The 16,690-nt window shown below is 38.8% G+C and overlaps 1 protein-coding gene across 6 annotated transcripts in view; it reads right to left on the reverse strand.

Moving 5' to 3' along the window:
• Positions 1 to 16,690, reverse strand: part of LRP6 (LDL receptor related protein 6) — a 173,332-nt gene that overhangs the window by 49,401 nt on the left and 107,241 nt on the right. For all 6 annotated transcript variants that reach the window (XM_043880589.1, XM_043880586.1, XM_043880587.1 and 3 more), the window contains 3 exons: positions 6,150 to 6,366; positions 3,727 to 4,016; positions 1,986 to 2,212 (listed from right to left, as the gene is read on the reverse strand). In XM_043880589.1, the coding sequence (XP_043736524.1) occupies positions 1,986 to 2,212; positions 3,727 to 4,016; positions 6,150 to 6,366 (734 nt within the window). The remainder of the gene's footprint in view (positions 1 to 1,985; positions 2,213 to 3,726; positions 4,017 to 6,149; positions 6,367 to 16,690) is intronic.

Raw genomic sequence — 16,690 nt, forward strand, 5'->3', positions numbered from 1 at the left:
TAAATTTTTAAAACTTACTTTCTGATTTGTATAAATCACTCTCCCAAAAACCAAGTTGCAGCAGTACATCAAAGGGACAACTTAACAACTGTGAACTGAAGTTTAAAAGGACAGTTTGAAATGCATTTGGTCACACGGTCCGAGGTAACATACCACCGAATCACACACACCCCTCAGTGTGTCAGCTGAGCAATGAACACTACTACTACAGTCCCTGTGAATGTACTCTTTCGGGTTTTTCACGTTAACTGGAGAGCAGCCGCACAGTACAGACTTTTGCAGATGAGGAGGACAAGGCCCTACAAGAAGTGTAACTGATCTGTCTAATGTCTTCAAGCCAGTCATATGGCAGAGCTAGAACTAGAAGGTAATTCTCAGCCAAATGCCTTTTGGACTGAACCAGCAGTGCTAGTTTCAAGACACTTTGAATACTGGGTCTAGGAAAGCTCTCCGCATGCCACGTCTCATCAACTACCCAAACGAGACATTCACTCATCAGTCCATGAGCTGATGGTTGACTTGGTAGCAATGTATAAACACACTTTTCTGAAAACTCAAGTTGCCTTGGGCTTTGTTTGCATTTGTACTTGTCAGCTAACAGGCACGAGTACATCCCAAGAGCCAAAGAGAAAACAACTGTGGGAGAAATATCACAGTTGCTAGCAGCCACGTAAACTAGAGTCCTTCATCCCAACTACTAAATTTATCTGTCTGGTAACTAATACCTAGAGTAAAAATCACCATAGACCAATCACAACATGTCAGCATAGAGACGGTGCCTTTGGTATGACTTTCTAACTACATGGCCAGCAAGCTAACCATGGAACTGACTGATTCAGGGAAACAACTTTTCAATATGGCCATGGTCAATGTGCTCTTATGTTTACAAGGTTAACTTCTGCTTTTTAAAATGGAGTTATTCTTCAAAATTCAGCTTTCTTACATGATGGGTTTTTGTTGTTGTTGTTGTTCAGTCGTCCAGTTGTGTCCGATTCTTTGTGACCCCATGGACTGCAGCACACCAGGCCTCCCAGTCCCTTACCATTTCCCAGAGTTTGCCCAAGTTCATGTTCAGTGCATCAGTGATGCCATCCAGCCATCTCATCCTCTGACACCCTCCTCTCCCTCTGCCCACAGTTTTTCCCAGCATCAGAGACTTTTCCAATGAGTCAGCTCTTCACATCAGATGACCAAAATACTGGAGCTTCAGCTTCAGCATCAGTCCTTCCAATGAGTATTCAGGGTTGATTTCCCTTAAGATTGACTGGTTTGATCTCCTTGCTCTCCAAGGGACTTTCAGGAGTCTTCTCCAGCACCACAGTTTGAAGGCATCAATTCTCTGGCATTTTGCCTTCTTTATAGTCCAGCTCTCACAACCATACATGACCACTGGGAAGACCGTAGCCTTGACTATACAGATCTTTTTTTAAAACTTGCTAAATCATGTAAGAAGGATCATCTATCCTTGAAAAACATGTCACGTTGTAAATAAATTTATCAGAAAGTTCAGTTTAATATCAAAGTTTCTCCAAGTTTATAATAATAAGTAATTATCCATTTTTGAATTAATGAACATTCTAAAGTAGAGCTTTTTAATGTAGTTATTTCTTAGCACACATTATCTCAGTGGGTTTACTTTCACAGGTTTAGAATCTGGTATAACTTGGGAGAGAGTGCAAGCAAATAGACTTCATGACACCTTTCAAAAGGCTGTGTACTTAGCATATAAATACAATCATTAATATTTCATTACTAACCCATTTCACTAATTTTTAGTCACCCAATGCTAATAATGACAAAAGTAAAATTCAGCTAATTATTAATTCTAAATCAGTGAAATCTCAACTAATGATTTTAAGATAAAACCTATCTATGATTTACCTGTCAGCTTCCTAATAAGCATGATTTAAAGACATCAAGAATATAATCCATAACTAGGCCACGCACAATACAGTTGCAAAGAATGCATATGACAAGCTGCTTACCCTTCAGCGGGGTCCAACGCAAGAGCTCTGGGACTATCTAGGTCTTTCCACACCAAAACTTGTCGGTGCTGCCCATCCAACTTTGACACCTCAATTCGATTGGTTCCCGTGTCTGCCCAGTACAAGTTCTTCCCAAGCCAGTCTACAGCCATGCCTTCTGGATAATCTAAGCCAAATTCTACCACGTGTTCCAGGGCACTGCCATTCATAAAGGCTCTGCTGATGGTCTGCAGAAATAAGATTAACAACCATGTCACAGGGCTTAGATACAAAACCCTAAGGTTTTAAGGGAAGATACAGAAGAGCCAAAGGCACAGTTTCTCAATACAATTTCACATATTTTATGAGCACAGTTAAAAAAAAAATGACGTCAACCTCCAATGAAAACAACTGCAACCTCAAGTTTCACTGTCAATTCCGGGAGAAATTTTTCAAAGTCTTAATAATCAGAAATTTATTCTAGGAAAACAGTGGAGTGACTATTTTTGTAAAACTTATTAGTAATCAAGTGAAAAAGATGTGACCAGAGTATTGTAGACTTTTAACCAGTAGTCAGTCAGTTGCCTGACTTTCAGTTTCCTGACTTCCAACCTGGTGGCGCAGATGGTAAAGAATCTGCCTGCATTGCAAGGGGCCCAGGTTCGGTCTCTGGGTTGGGAAGATCCCCTGAAGAAGGGAATAGCAACTCACTCCAGTATTCTTGCCTGGAGAATCCCATGGACAGAGGAGCCTGGCGGGCTACAGTCTATGGGGTTGCAAAGAGTCAGACACGACTGAGCGACTAACAAACACACAGCTTCCTAAAGGTGCTTGAGAGTATGCAAAGTCACTGCATCAACTGAGGAAGAGCTCAACAACCTGATACCTTATAAAATGCATCTGACACTAATCATATCATGACCACTGTAGCTATGAATCCCCTAAAAATTAAAACAGTCATAATTCAAGCTACTAATAATAGCTCCTACTTCATGGAAAGTGCCATCCTAAGTGTTTGGTGTACATATATTTTCTCATTTAATGCTCACAAAAGCACTGCAAGATAGGCATTCTCTCTGCTCTCAAGATGAGGAAACTCACAAGCCCACACAATAAAGCATTTATTTACTCACTCATTTAACAGATTTTACTGACCACCATTACAGTCTAACTCTGGCTCTAATACGATTTTTGCATATTAGACAAAGTTTTACATAAGCTATCTAAAACAGGTCCAAAAGAATCTGGAAGAAGGAAGAATTATGCTCTAGATTTTCTGGTCAAGAGCTCCTCCTTACTGACTCAGTAAGCTTGTCAATATTTATTCTAGGGATGGGAGGGGCAGGGGAGAGAAGGTATGCTATAACTCATAATTGGCATTTTCTACCTCAGTCAGGTGTCAAAAAAAATTTTTTTTAATAAACTAAGAGTCAAGTCTCTATAAGCCATTTATGTGAAGAATACAGGTGCTTACTCTCTAGCTGAGGAAAATGTCACTTATGTATTCTAATAGAATGAAACAGAGGAAGATTATGTCTTGCAGATTTAGAATACTCAAACTATCTTGCACTAAAAACACTAGAGATACTTAACAAAATACTGAATGGGCCTTCTCCTTGGCTTCCTTTAAAATGTTAAGGGTTTTTGGTTGAACTCTTGCCCATTAAGTAATGAAGGAAGCTGATAACAGCATGAAGACTCAGAAAATCTTGAAGCTCTCCCCACTAGTCCCCAGTTTTAATATCCCAATTCTTTGGCTAACCTTGAGTGATATGTCAGTCCAGTAAATCCGGTTGTCTGTCACGTCAAAATCCAAAGCAGAAGCTTCTTTGACACCAGTGAGTGGAATGGCCACGTTATTATTATTAGTTTCCAAAGAAATTCTCCTGATGTCAGCTCTTCGTGAAAACAGAAGGAAAGCCTCTGGGACAATGCAGGTCTTCATGTCACTGATGAGTTCAAAGCCAATGGGGCAGGCACAGCGAAGGCCCTGGGGTCTATAGAGGCAGAGATGGCTACATCCCCCATTATCCTCAGCGCAGGGGTTGGAACCTAAAATACAAATTCATTATAAAAGGACACACAATCGACATAATCAACACATTTTCAATTTAAATGACTAGGCATCTCCTTGACAGAGAACTAGGATTATATTTGTCCCCAAATCTAAAGTTTCAGTTCTAATCTCACAAACAAGCATTATGAGGATTAACAGGGAATAAAAGGCCAGGAACACTGATGCAGACCTGCAGTCCCAGCTACGCCAGAGGCTGAGCAGGATGGTTCCAGTCCAGGAGTTCTGACTGGAGCTGCACCAGGCTGACTGGGTGTCTGACTAAGTTGGTGGCAGTATGGTGATGTCCCAGGAGTGGTGAATTGGCCCAAGCTGAAAATGGAGCAGGTCACGAAGCAACAGTTGGAACTGGACATGGAACAACAGAATAGTTCCAAATAGGAAAAGGAGTACGTCAAGGCTGTATATTGTCACCCTGCTTATTTAACTTATATGCAGAGTACATCATGAGAAACAATGGGCTGGAGGAAGCACAAGCTGTAATCAAGATTGCCGGGAGAAATATCAATAACCTCAGATATGCAGATGACACCACACTTATGGCAGAAAGGGAAGAAGAACTAAAGGGCCTCTTGATGAAAGTGAAAAAGGAGAGTGAAAAAGTTGGCTTAAAGCTCAACATTCAGAAAACTAAGATTATGGCATCTGGTCCCATCACTTCAGGGCAAATAGATGGGGAAACAGTAGAAACAGTGGCTGGCTTTATTTTTCTGGGCTCCAAAATCACTGCAGATGGTGATTGCAGCCTTGAAATTAAAAGATGCTTACTCCTTGGAAGGAAAGTAATGACCAACCTAGAAAGCATATTAAAACGCAGAGACAACACTTTGTCAACAAAGGTCTGTCCAGTCAACGCTATGGTTTTTCCAGTGGTCATGTATGGATGTGAGAGCTGGACTATAAAGAAAGCTGAGTGCCGAAGAATTGATGCTTTTGAACTGTGGTGTTGGCGAAGACTCTTGAGTGTCCCCTGGACTGCAAGGAGATCCAACCAGTCCATCCTAAAGAAGTGTTCATTCAGTCCTGGGTGTTCATTGGAAGGACTGATGTTGAAGCTGAAACTCCAATACTTTGGCCACTTGATGCGACAAGCTGACTCATTGGAAAAGACCTGATGCTGGGAAAGATTGAAGGCGGGGGGAGAAGGGGACGACAGAAGATGAGACGGCTGGATGGCATCACCGACTCAATGGACATGAGTTTGAGTAAACTCCAGGAGTTGGTGATGGACAGGGAGGCCTGGCATGCTGCGGTTCATGGGGTCGCAGAGATTCGGACACGACTGAGCGACTGAACTGAAAACAGAGCAGGTCAAAACTCTTGTGCTGATCAACTGGGAATAAACGTATGACAAAATTACTTTCCTGTGTACCCAAAGGAAGCTTTAAGCAAACTGCATTATTCATACGATAGAAGTTCTTCTTCTGACAGAGTGTATGGGTGTTAAGTTTAGCCCTTCAATTCAAACTATGCAGCCAGTATTGAACCCACATTTAAAGGTTCATCCCTGCCAATCGATCCGATGACTTGAGTTCTCATTTGTCCCTGGGTAAACACCTTTAAAGAAACTTCTTGATTCAAAAATTATTCATGGATACCTAGATGGTACCCAGCACTGGGTCATCCACAAGTATCAATAAACTTGGCGATACGCTGAAAACTGGTCTGGAGGTGTCAGGAACCACAAGAAAGTGATTTGGAGTATTTTCTCCTGGGACGTTTATCTGGGTTTGACCGTGGGAAGTGGAAGGAAGTTGACTGATATACCCTTGGAAAGAAGGTAATTGTCTAAAAACTGTTCACTGTCTTCCTTGACTTAGCCACTATGAAACACCATGGGCTATGAAGTAAAAGGCAGCAATTTTTTAAGAAAAATGTAAAATGTACTTGGTACCACAAAGAATATATTAATTTTGTGAGCTTCAACAAATTAAATAATCTCCTTAAAAGAGAAAAAAAAAAAAGGTCCATCTCTCATTACAGAAGGCTTAACAGACGATTTTTATATCCTGTCAAAACATCAACAATTTACACTGCTGACTTTATAAGCTGCTAACTATATCTTTTCTCATTCCTGGTTCATCCTCTAAGAGCACTGTGGAATTACCTACCAATGACTCGGTGAACATTTGTGGCCTTCAGGCCCATGAGGTCAGGGAGCTGATCTATGATGACCTCCCGCTCTGCACTGCGTTTGTGCACTCTTTCGATGCTCCGCCTCTGCCAGTCAGTCCAGTAGACATAGTCACCCAACAAGGTAAACCCAAATATGTGGGGGATTTTGTCTTCCACGAGCACTCGTCTCCCAGTCCCATCGGTATTCATAACCTTCAAGTTTTAAGTTTAAAGAGAAGGAAGAGGAAAAGATGTGTACTTATTCTTCATATATATGTAAAGAACGACAAAAACCAACCATGCTTTCATCAAAATCCAAGAGATCTTAGTTATTTCTATAACAATGCTTTCACAAAATAACAACATGCTGATTTAATAAGAATGATTTCAAAGACTCAATATAGGCTCATATTTAACTTCTATTTCTCCATTCTCTTATTAACCTTCCTTCTAAAAATTCTGACATTAGATTTAGTATGCATCTCCTATATTAAATCACCAAATAAAAAGTACAATATTATCACCTTAAGTTTGCTCGTCCATCTGTCTTCAAATTAGTGTACCTTTGCACACATTATACCAGTATATATTTTGTTTTATGACACATTTTATTTTATCCTGAAAGTTTTGCTTTTTTAATATCTAAGGAAACAGATTCAAATAAGGTCACACAGCTTGTAAATAGAATTGGTGTCTTTTTTAGGACTCCTCCTACTTAGTATGTTTTTTATTTCACTGTTCGAAGATTTTTTTTAAACTACACGTAACAGGATTCTCAATAATCTCTCAGTCCTCTAAGGTTCTAATCACAAAACTGTCAGGTGGCTGACACTCTAGATACTCTCTCCACAACTAAGGTTCGAATAACTAGGCTGTATCTACAGTAACATGATTAAATTCACCCTGACACTTTCATTACAACAGAAGCAATTTCTCTAGAAGTGGGAAAGGCGTCTAACCTGTCTCTGACACTGCAGAAACACGTACTAATCTTCTGTTCTAAAAGACAGGAAGTCTTCCAAAGCACCAACTTTCAAGTTCCCAAATGGGAACATTTCTACCATTTAAAGTAGCCTCGGGGGAAAAATAAAATAAAATAAAAATGAAATAAAAATAAATAAATAAAGTGGCCTGGGGGATCTCCCTGGTGGTCCTCTGGCTAAGATTACGATCTCCCAAATAAAGGCGACCTGGGTTCAATCCCTGGTCAGGGAACTAAATTCCACATGCTTCAACTAAAAATCCCGTTAGAAACAACTAAAACTCAGTGCAGCCAAATAAATAAATATTTTATTTTAAAAAGTAGTCTGGGTGCCAGGCAAATCAGCCTTCAGAAATGTCATTCTGTGGCTAAAAACCTGTACATATAAACATCTGCCACCCACTCACCTAAAAAGAAGTATCAGGTATAATCTTAGGCAAGTACTAATTTTTTATCCATAAATTATATTCCATGTAAATCAATTATATGATGCCTAGATGGAATGACAAGCAAATACTATCTTTCTCTCTCCTCTCTAAAAATTTTAAAATACTTGCTGACCTTTCCAAAACAGCCAACTCTTTGAAATAAAATATTTAAAAACTGAGCAAAATCGTGCTATATCGTTATATCTTCAACTGCAAACATTGATTTATATTCGATGGAAGAGAGATTATGTTAGTTAAATGTTTGTATCTGATACAACAGGACTTCTATTAATCCAACTGAATAAATCTGTCTTTAAACAGAATGTTTCTAAAAGTAAAAAAACATAGTTCAAAATAATTAACTACTACTCCAACCCCTAATATTAAACACTTTTTAAGGTTAATAATTTCTCCTTAATTTGAGACATGAGTTTAGATTTTTTTTATATTCACATTTTCCTGCAACAGACCATTCCTAGATATATTTCATTATGTCTATGGTTTATCTTGAAGTTACTCTGGTGTTTAAAAAAAGTAAAATGACTTAAGTGGTCACTTTACTGAAGAAAGAACACAGGCTGATAATCTGTTTACTTATCTAACTAGAAAGTCATCTCAAGATAGCCAGGAACCTAATTCATCTACTTCCTATTACATCGTTCATAGCTATGATTAGAGTCTGATGAAGAACTCAATAAATATTTTTAAAACAATTTTTAAAAGGAAAGCTGTTTCCTAAGACACTCAAGAAACCTTCTTCAAAATGGAAATGAAAACTATTCTCAACCTCAGACCCTAGTTTGGCCATGTGCATGAATAAATATTATCCTTGCTCAAATTTTAAATTCATATAAAAATGCACACTACCGTCTACTTTTGGAGAATGAACATATTCCTGATTCCCTCCTATAACCAGAGCTCCAAGAAAGAATTTCTGGCCCCATTTTACTACTTACTGCCTGGAAACTCTGATCAGGGTGAAAATCTTTCCTATATAGGATCTAATTTAAAAAAAGACTAGCATTTTGAAGGAAGGCTTATGCATGTGTATTTAAAAGAAGTATATGTGAAATTTTATAGATTTTAATAAAGTATATTAGCATATTTTTTGTTGTTTAGTCACTAGGTTGTGTCTGACTCTTTGCGACCCTGCCAGGTTCCTCCGTCCATGGGATTATCCAGGCAAGAATACTGGAGTGGACTGCCATTTCCTTCTCCAGGGGATCTTCCCAACCCAGGGATCGAACCGTGTCTCCTGCAATGGCAGGCAGACTCCTCACCGCTGAGCCACCAGGGAAGCCCTATTAAGATACTAAAAAACGTAATTTAGAATAATCTTTACTGTAGGTAGGAGAAGCTTATTTTAAAACTTGGTCTTTTTGCTTTCATCATAATATGGAGATTATCTCTTGACTCTGGTATCTTCCTCTACTCTCCTTGCAAGAATTTCCTCCCAATACTATTTCCTTCCTTACCAGTAGCTCCAATTTCTCCCTCTCTATAAAGTCCTTTTTTTTTGCCTTTAACACAACAGTTTCCACCATCTTAGAAAGACGTTTAAAAGCTGAAAGATTCTGCTTTTATTCTTTGACAGTGATCTGTAACTGCTGCCTCCACCTAACACCACTCAGTCCCTTCACTTCCTACCACCAGCTGACAACCTGTGACTCAAAGTAGCTACTGAAAACGATCAGTGACTACTTCCTTGTTTTTCTCAGCTTTTCTTAACGTTTGCCTCTTTTGACTGACTGAAACCTTTACACTGTGTTTTCATGGCAGGGATCGTATGTTACTTCTTTTCCTATACAAAGACTGCTTTCTATCTCTTCATTTCACTGGTTCCTCTTTCCTTTTTCAAACCTGGCTGGGTATTTTCCAAGATTTCCTGAGTTGTTCTCTGTAAAACATCATTTAACAAGCCTATCAAGTCTTATGCCTTTACTATTACCTTCTGCAGAAAAATTACAAATATGGCAAGCTCTGGTCTAAGGTCTCATTAGTCTCTGCTGCAATATTTCCAAAGGCATCTCCCAGAAAAGGTACTGTTACCTCACCCAAAATGTCATATACGGAACAGGAAACCTACCTCCTTCATTAGGGGCAGGAGTTCATCATCCTATTAGATAGCATCTAACACAGACTGCTGAATGGTCTTTATTATAGAACCCTCAAGTAGTAGTTTCTTATAAGTGTACAGTACATTAAGACATGTTTGATTTTACTTTATTCCTAGACTCAGTATTGTCTTGCATGAGCTATTTTACTTTTAATAACACTAATTTTGCTGATTACTACGCTCAAATACTGACCTTCCTGTTAAAATTTACTTGCTGATCTAAATGCATACACCAGTTGCCCAATACTGAACTTGTTTTTAAAAATAAAACCTAAATTTCTACTTCAAAAATACTACAGTATTAACCAACTCTCCTTTTTCAGTTATGTGTCCTGCAACATTCCTGATGGTTTATTTTGATAAATTAACAATTTAAACACAAGATAGCTGATTAAATATGAATTCAGATAACAGGCAAATAATAAAACTGAAAATCACAGTGAGAAATATAACAAAGAAACAATTCCAAAAGATTCTCCTGGTTCACAAAACCCAGCATTTTCTCTTTAGTATTTACTCTTCATTCTTTTGCTCTCTAAAAATCTCTTATGGGGAAATTCACTGGTGATCCAGAGGTTAGGACTATGCTTCCACTTCAGGGGGCACAGGTTCAATACTTGGTTGGGGAACTAAGATCCCCCGCATGCCTCATGACTCAGCCAAATGCAACAAAACAGAACATCTCTTATGATTATCTAACAATATTCTGGCAGAATTCAACATATTTGGATTTTAAATATAAACTCTATCACTCATTAGATAAGGCAATTTCTCACACAAAAAACAGGAGAACATATCATGCTAAATTATTTAATGAATAAAGAATGTTTACTTATTATCACAGTATCAGATGTGTAGTAGATGTTTACTAAATGCTGTTTTTCCCCTTCGTTTTTAGTAAAATGCTTTAGTCCCTAAAAGTAAATAGCTACACTTAAATGACTACATTTAATTTAGCAAAATATAGCACTTCAAAATAAAAATTAATAAATAAATATAAAAGGATATGTGGAAATAAAAAACCAAACCATCACACACTTTTAAACAGAATAAAAGCAACACAGACTTTCTGTATCCTGGCAACTAGTGGGAAACTGCAAGGCTGCAGCCTTATTCTCATTTCTAACACCCATTTTTACTGTTTGCTTATGCAACTTAGATGCATATTAACTAAAATAGTAAGCACAAAGGAGCAAACAGTTGGACAACTTAATTGGAATATACTTTCGCTGTTCTATCAGACCCTCACTTCAATCCCCAGGATCAATGACCATACTTACTAAATGCAAATCACATGAAAAACATGATGAATGCTGAGAAGTTTACAACAGGGCCCCTTCTAGCTAAGGGTTACAATCCAATTGAGGAGGTAATCTACATTTATATTAAAACCACACACATACACCCTTCTCTGGTCTACAGCTGATCAGAAAAAACTTGAACAAGAAGTAGCAATTCAAATCCACCTTCAAGAATTAGAAGAATTTTGACAAAGAGAAAAAGAAAATGATTTTTCAGAATAGAAAAAGTAACACACGTTAAGACGCAGTCCAGAATGTCTTGTTTGACTAAAAGAAGAGCTCCGAGGTAAAAAGAATACAAAAGGGACTCAAAGAGACAGCTTCAGGTAGATATTACCTGATAGCCAGATATGAAATTCCAGGTAAGAAAAACTATAGATAACAAGAAACTTATGAAAGCCACTTTAAGGAGTCTGACATAACACAGCTGTGTGTCAGGAAGACCTCATGTACCTCTATCACTGTGTCCTGACTGTGCTGAAGAGAACTATCTCAAGCGCAGACTTATGGTTAACAGGGCATTCCTAGTGGCTCAATAGTAAAGAATTTGCTTGCCAGTGCAGGAGACAAGGGTTCAATCCCTGGCCCAGAACCCCACATGCCACAGAGCCACTAAGCCCATGCACCCCAACTTTGGAGCCTGCGCTCTAGAGCCCGGGAGCCCCAACCACTGAGTCCATGCGCCCCAACTACTGAAGCCGGTGCGCCCTAGAGCCCATGCTCCACAAGAGAAGGCACCACAGTGAGAGGCCTGCGCACCGCACCTGGAGAGTAGGCCACGCTCATCACAACTAGAGAAAAGCCTGCGCAGCAACAAAGACCCAGCTCAGCCCCCTCCCCCAAAATTAAGTATTATAGTTGACAAAATATTTTCAGTTTTCGTGGGATGATAATGTGTCTGTGTGTGCGGGTCTGACTCTCTGCGATTCCATGGACTGCAGCCCACCAGGCTCCCCTGTCAATGGGATTTCCCAGGCAACAAAACTGGAGTGGGTTGTCGTTTCCTTCTCCAGGGGCTCGTCCCCACCCAGGGATCAAACCCAAGTCTCCTGTATTGGCAGGCAGATTCTTTACCACTCTGCCACCTAGGAAACCACAGATAATAGAGGTCCAAAAAAATCCCTTTTCTGAAAGCCTTGGGGTTAATTAGCCCTGTTTCAGAATTCAGACTTTTTTCTTGAAATATAGAAAGGTTAACACAATGCATACTGCATATCTCCTCTACCTGGGTCCGGGGCAACACTTCATTGCCAAGCATGATAATATTTTTGCTGAAAGACATACACATATTCCCACAAAGGGGCATAAACAGAGACTACAATTAGTCTTACATCACTTCAAGTCAGGGTCGTTACCAACTGAATTAACAAAAACAACTTTCAGTTTAGAGAGCTTTTTAGATTTCAGAATTGCACATAAGGACTGCAGGTTAGGAGTGCTTTGCTGACCTTTACACTGATCCCCTGACAAAACCGGGGCTTAGATCAGTGTTAATGCTGCTCTAAGTGCAAGCAAGGGACTCAGAAAAAAGAAAAAAAAACATGCAAAGGACATGCTTATTAAATGGTAAGGTAACTTTTAGCAACATCTGGCAAAACAACAACAAATGATAATCTTTAGAATAGCAGAGTCCAAGGACTCAAATACAGTTCCCTAAAAGGCACAGCTAAGGATTCTATATAGCTTTGCACACTGGAACATTAGTATCCTCTAGCTAGCTATTCCTTCTTCTCTCACTTGAAAGGCAAAACTAAAAGTCTTTTTTTTTTTTGGGGGGGGGGGGGTAGTGGAGTAAATACAGTACACACTTAAAGCTAGATGTAGCATCTCAATTTCAAATTCAACGACGTAACTAAGATATGCTAAAGACACTTTCCATGTAACTTTGTAAGAACACCTGTCCCCTTAACTATCTTCCCATTCTTGACTGCTGCAGCTTTTTACAACAGAGTTGAGTCTAAAATAGTGCTGTCCGAACAAAGTATAACACAAGTCACAAATGTGAGTCCTGTGTAATTTAAAATTTTCTAGAAGCCAGATGTTTTTTAAGTTTAAAAATAGATATACTTAATTTATTCAAAAATATCCAAAATATTTTTACTTCAAAATGTAATCTTTAGAACTGTATTGCTGAGATTTTAATACTAAGATTTACAGTCTTCTCAGTATGCATTTAACCTTTAAGCATCTCAATTCAGAGTAACTGCACTGTAGGTGCTCTGTGGACATATGTGGCCACTGACTACCACAGTGGGCTGTGCAGGATTAGAATTTAATGGTGGTGACTATACAGCCCACAACAAAGTTAATTTAATCCTGTTTTACATTGGACCTCCATCCCCTCTCAAACCTGCCTGCCACCTTCGAGGCTGCCCTAGACTCACAGGCTCGGTAGAACCACAAATGTTTTCCATTTGAGCTTTCTTCCCTCCCCAGCTAAACTAAATTCTAATACAGGTTAAAATTACTTCAAAAAGTGGTTTCTCATGAAAAGAATGAACAAAACTCTACTTGTTTCATCTTTTATCACATTTGCAAGTTTACATTTCAAAGTACCAGTCGAGATTTGTTAAGAATAAGGACAAAGGCCTGATTTCATTTCTTTTTGGTTATCTCAAAATACAAGTATTAAAACCACATTTATATTAATAAGATTACTGCAGATGGTGATTGCAGCCGTGAAATTAAAAGACGTTTACTCCGTGGAAGGAAAGTTATGACCAACCCAGACAGCATATTAAAGAGCAGAGACATCACTTTGTCAACAAAGGTCCGTCCAGTCAAGGCTATGGTTTTTCCAGTGGTCATGTATGGATGTGAGAGCTGGACTATAAAGAAAGCTGAGCACAGAAGAATTGATTCTTTTGAACTGTGGTATTAGAGAAGACTCTTGAGAGTCCCTTGGACTGCAAGGAGATCTAACCAGTCCATCCTAAAGGAGATCAGTCCTGGGTGTTCATTGGAAGGACTGATGTTGAAGCTGAAACTCCAATACTTCGGCCACCTGATGCGACGAGCTGACTCACTGGAAAAGACCCTGATGCTGGGAAAGATTGAGGGCAGGAGGAGAAGGGGACGAGAGAGGATGAGATGGTTGCATGGCATCACCGACTCCATGGACATGGGTTTGGGTAGCCTCCGGCGGTTGGTGATGGACAGGGAGGCCTGGTGTGCTGCAGTTCATGGGGTCGCAAAGAGTCGGACACAACTGAGCAACTGAACTGAACTGAACCTGCCATTACATTTATATCTGCCATCACCAAGGAGATGGGGAGAGCCTGGAGCTCTCACCAGGAGAAGCTGGGTGGTTCCCGAGTATCTTTACTCCACTTTACCTTTACTATGTGCCCGAAATTTTCCATAAGTAAAAAAAAAAAAAAGAAAAGAAAAAAAAATGGAGGTAAGATAATAGTCCAAGGGCATGTGAATAATGATAATAGTTATTAAAAAAATGCTATCATTTTTGTTATTCACACGATGTAGGAAGCAATTTATAAGAATAGTCTGAAGAGATTAAGGGATCCAAAGTTTAAACAAGACGTGGCTGTGGGACCTCACAGCTGAAGAACTATGTATTTCCCCTTAGACAGAGTCTAAGGATTACTTTGTGAAATCTGTTTCCTTCCATTACTTTTGCAGAGTTGACACTTCTTAGCAAATTGGCTTCTACCCTAAACATCTCTTTTATCAACCACACAATCTCTCTTCTAGGCAAAAGCAACACAGTAAAACAAGAACATGTTGCTTTGTCTCAAAGAAAATTACTATTACATTCTCATACCCAAGGAATAACAGTTTTGGACAGGTTACTAGGTTTGTAAATACCATTTTAAGCCTCTTTATGTTTAAAGTAACAACCCAAATCCCGGTAAAAGACTGCTTGTACACTGTGAACCCAGAACAAATGCACCATTTTAGCCGATTCCAAAAGATTACCCTTATGCTTTAAAAGTTGAGCCAACACTAATTAAATCTTCTGGCAACTCTTGAGGTTGTGCTTCATCGTATTACCTCAGAGTGGTTTAATTAAACTGAAATTAGGCTTCTGTCACTCCTAAAATCTACCTCCAAATCTGAACCAGAGTCTCCAGTGGTTTCAGCTGCTTCAACCGCATTGTGGTACGGATTTAACATTCTGAGGCATTCTCAAATATTACAAACCACACTTAGAACACGGACTACAACAAGAAACAGATGTGGGTTAACCAGAACATTATCTTCACAGATAGGAGGTAATGGCAAACCTTCTGTAGACATGACATCCGTTTTTGAGCAGTTTCGTCAGCTCATTAAATGTCAACACAGGATTACCCATCTTGGAATGCAGCCAGTCCGCTACCAAACTTGCTGCTATGCAACTTCTCTTGACTAGACATGTTTAAGAAATAGATGACAACAGGACAATCAGGCACCCATCATGAAATGAACTGGGAATACTATCAAGTTCCAAAAGAAAATTCAAACAAACCATTCTTTTTATAAAAACCCAGCCAATATTCAAAACAAGCAGTGAATTATTAGTTTATATATTACATATATAAGCAATTATATATTGCATATATTAACATATAATTAATATATTAATATATAATTATATATATATATATGACAAATAGGTATCATTGGGACTGATTCATATACTCCATAGGGTATAAAGTATAATTTCACAGAAATGGCCTTTTTGGAAAACAGAAGACAGTATATATTGATGGCAATAACATTTCAGTTATGCAGAATCTCCCTGGAGTGAGAAGTGAAGAGAAATGCTTTGCACCCAGTAGGGGAAACAGAGGGATACTCTGCATCTGTTTAAGAGAGCAGTAAGAGCAAATTCAGTGCTGCATTTAAAGACTTTAACCTACTTCAAGACATTTTATGTCTGAGTAAATACAAGCGATTTTCAATACGGAAAAAGAAAGTGTCACATTTGCACTAGGTAGTTTTATAGTATTTTTACAAGGAGTCATGTTTAGAATACCAAACATTTGCAGTTACTACGCTCTTTTACAGACAAGAGCTACAAATTGTTATTGTGACCAAAGCATTCTAAAACAAGAATTACTCAGCAAAACTATAAAATTGAGAACAGATTTTCAACTGAAGGTATCGAAAACCAACCCCACCTTAGTCAATTTACTCAACTGCTTCATGAGACACCTCTGAGAACCCCACTGTCCTAGAACCTTTAATGACCCTACTGGGAGAACCATCAGCACATTGACAAGGGAAAACTGATCCCTTTCCTCTCGCTCAAGAACAACTTATGTACACTCTATTTGGAGTCTTAGCATGGAAAATTGACTCTAACATCTTAGTAATTAAGGCAAATTACTCCAGTACCAATGAGCATGCCTCATGTCTGGATTCTGGTTTTAAATACTATTCTTCATTAAAAAAAACCATGGCTCCTTGGCATGGGAAATAAAAGAGAAAGCTGGACTATACTGTTGTTCCAAAAAGTGTTTTTAAAATGATGGGGACTCCTTACAAAAGTAAAATTAAATTCCCATATGATCCAGAAATCCTATTTCTGGTACAGACTGAAAAATGGGATCCCAAAGAGGTATTTGCACCTCATATTCATTGTGGTACAGTTATTCACAATAGCCCAGAGGTGGAACCAAATTAAATGCCCATCAAACGATGAATGGTTAGAGAAAATGTAGTATATGCATAAAATGGAATATTATTCAGCCTAAAAAAAGATGGG

The sequence above is a fragment of the Cervus elaphus genome, chromosome 22 (assembly GCF_910594005.1).
Source record: "Cervus elaphus chromosome 22, mCerEla1.1, whole genome shotgun sequence".
Lineage (NCBI taxonomy): Eukaryota > Metazoa > Chordata > Mammalia > Artiodactyla > Cervidae > Cervus > Cervus elaphus.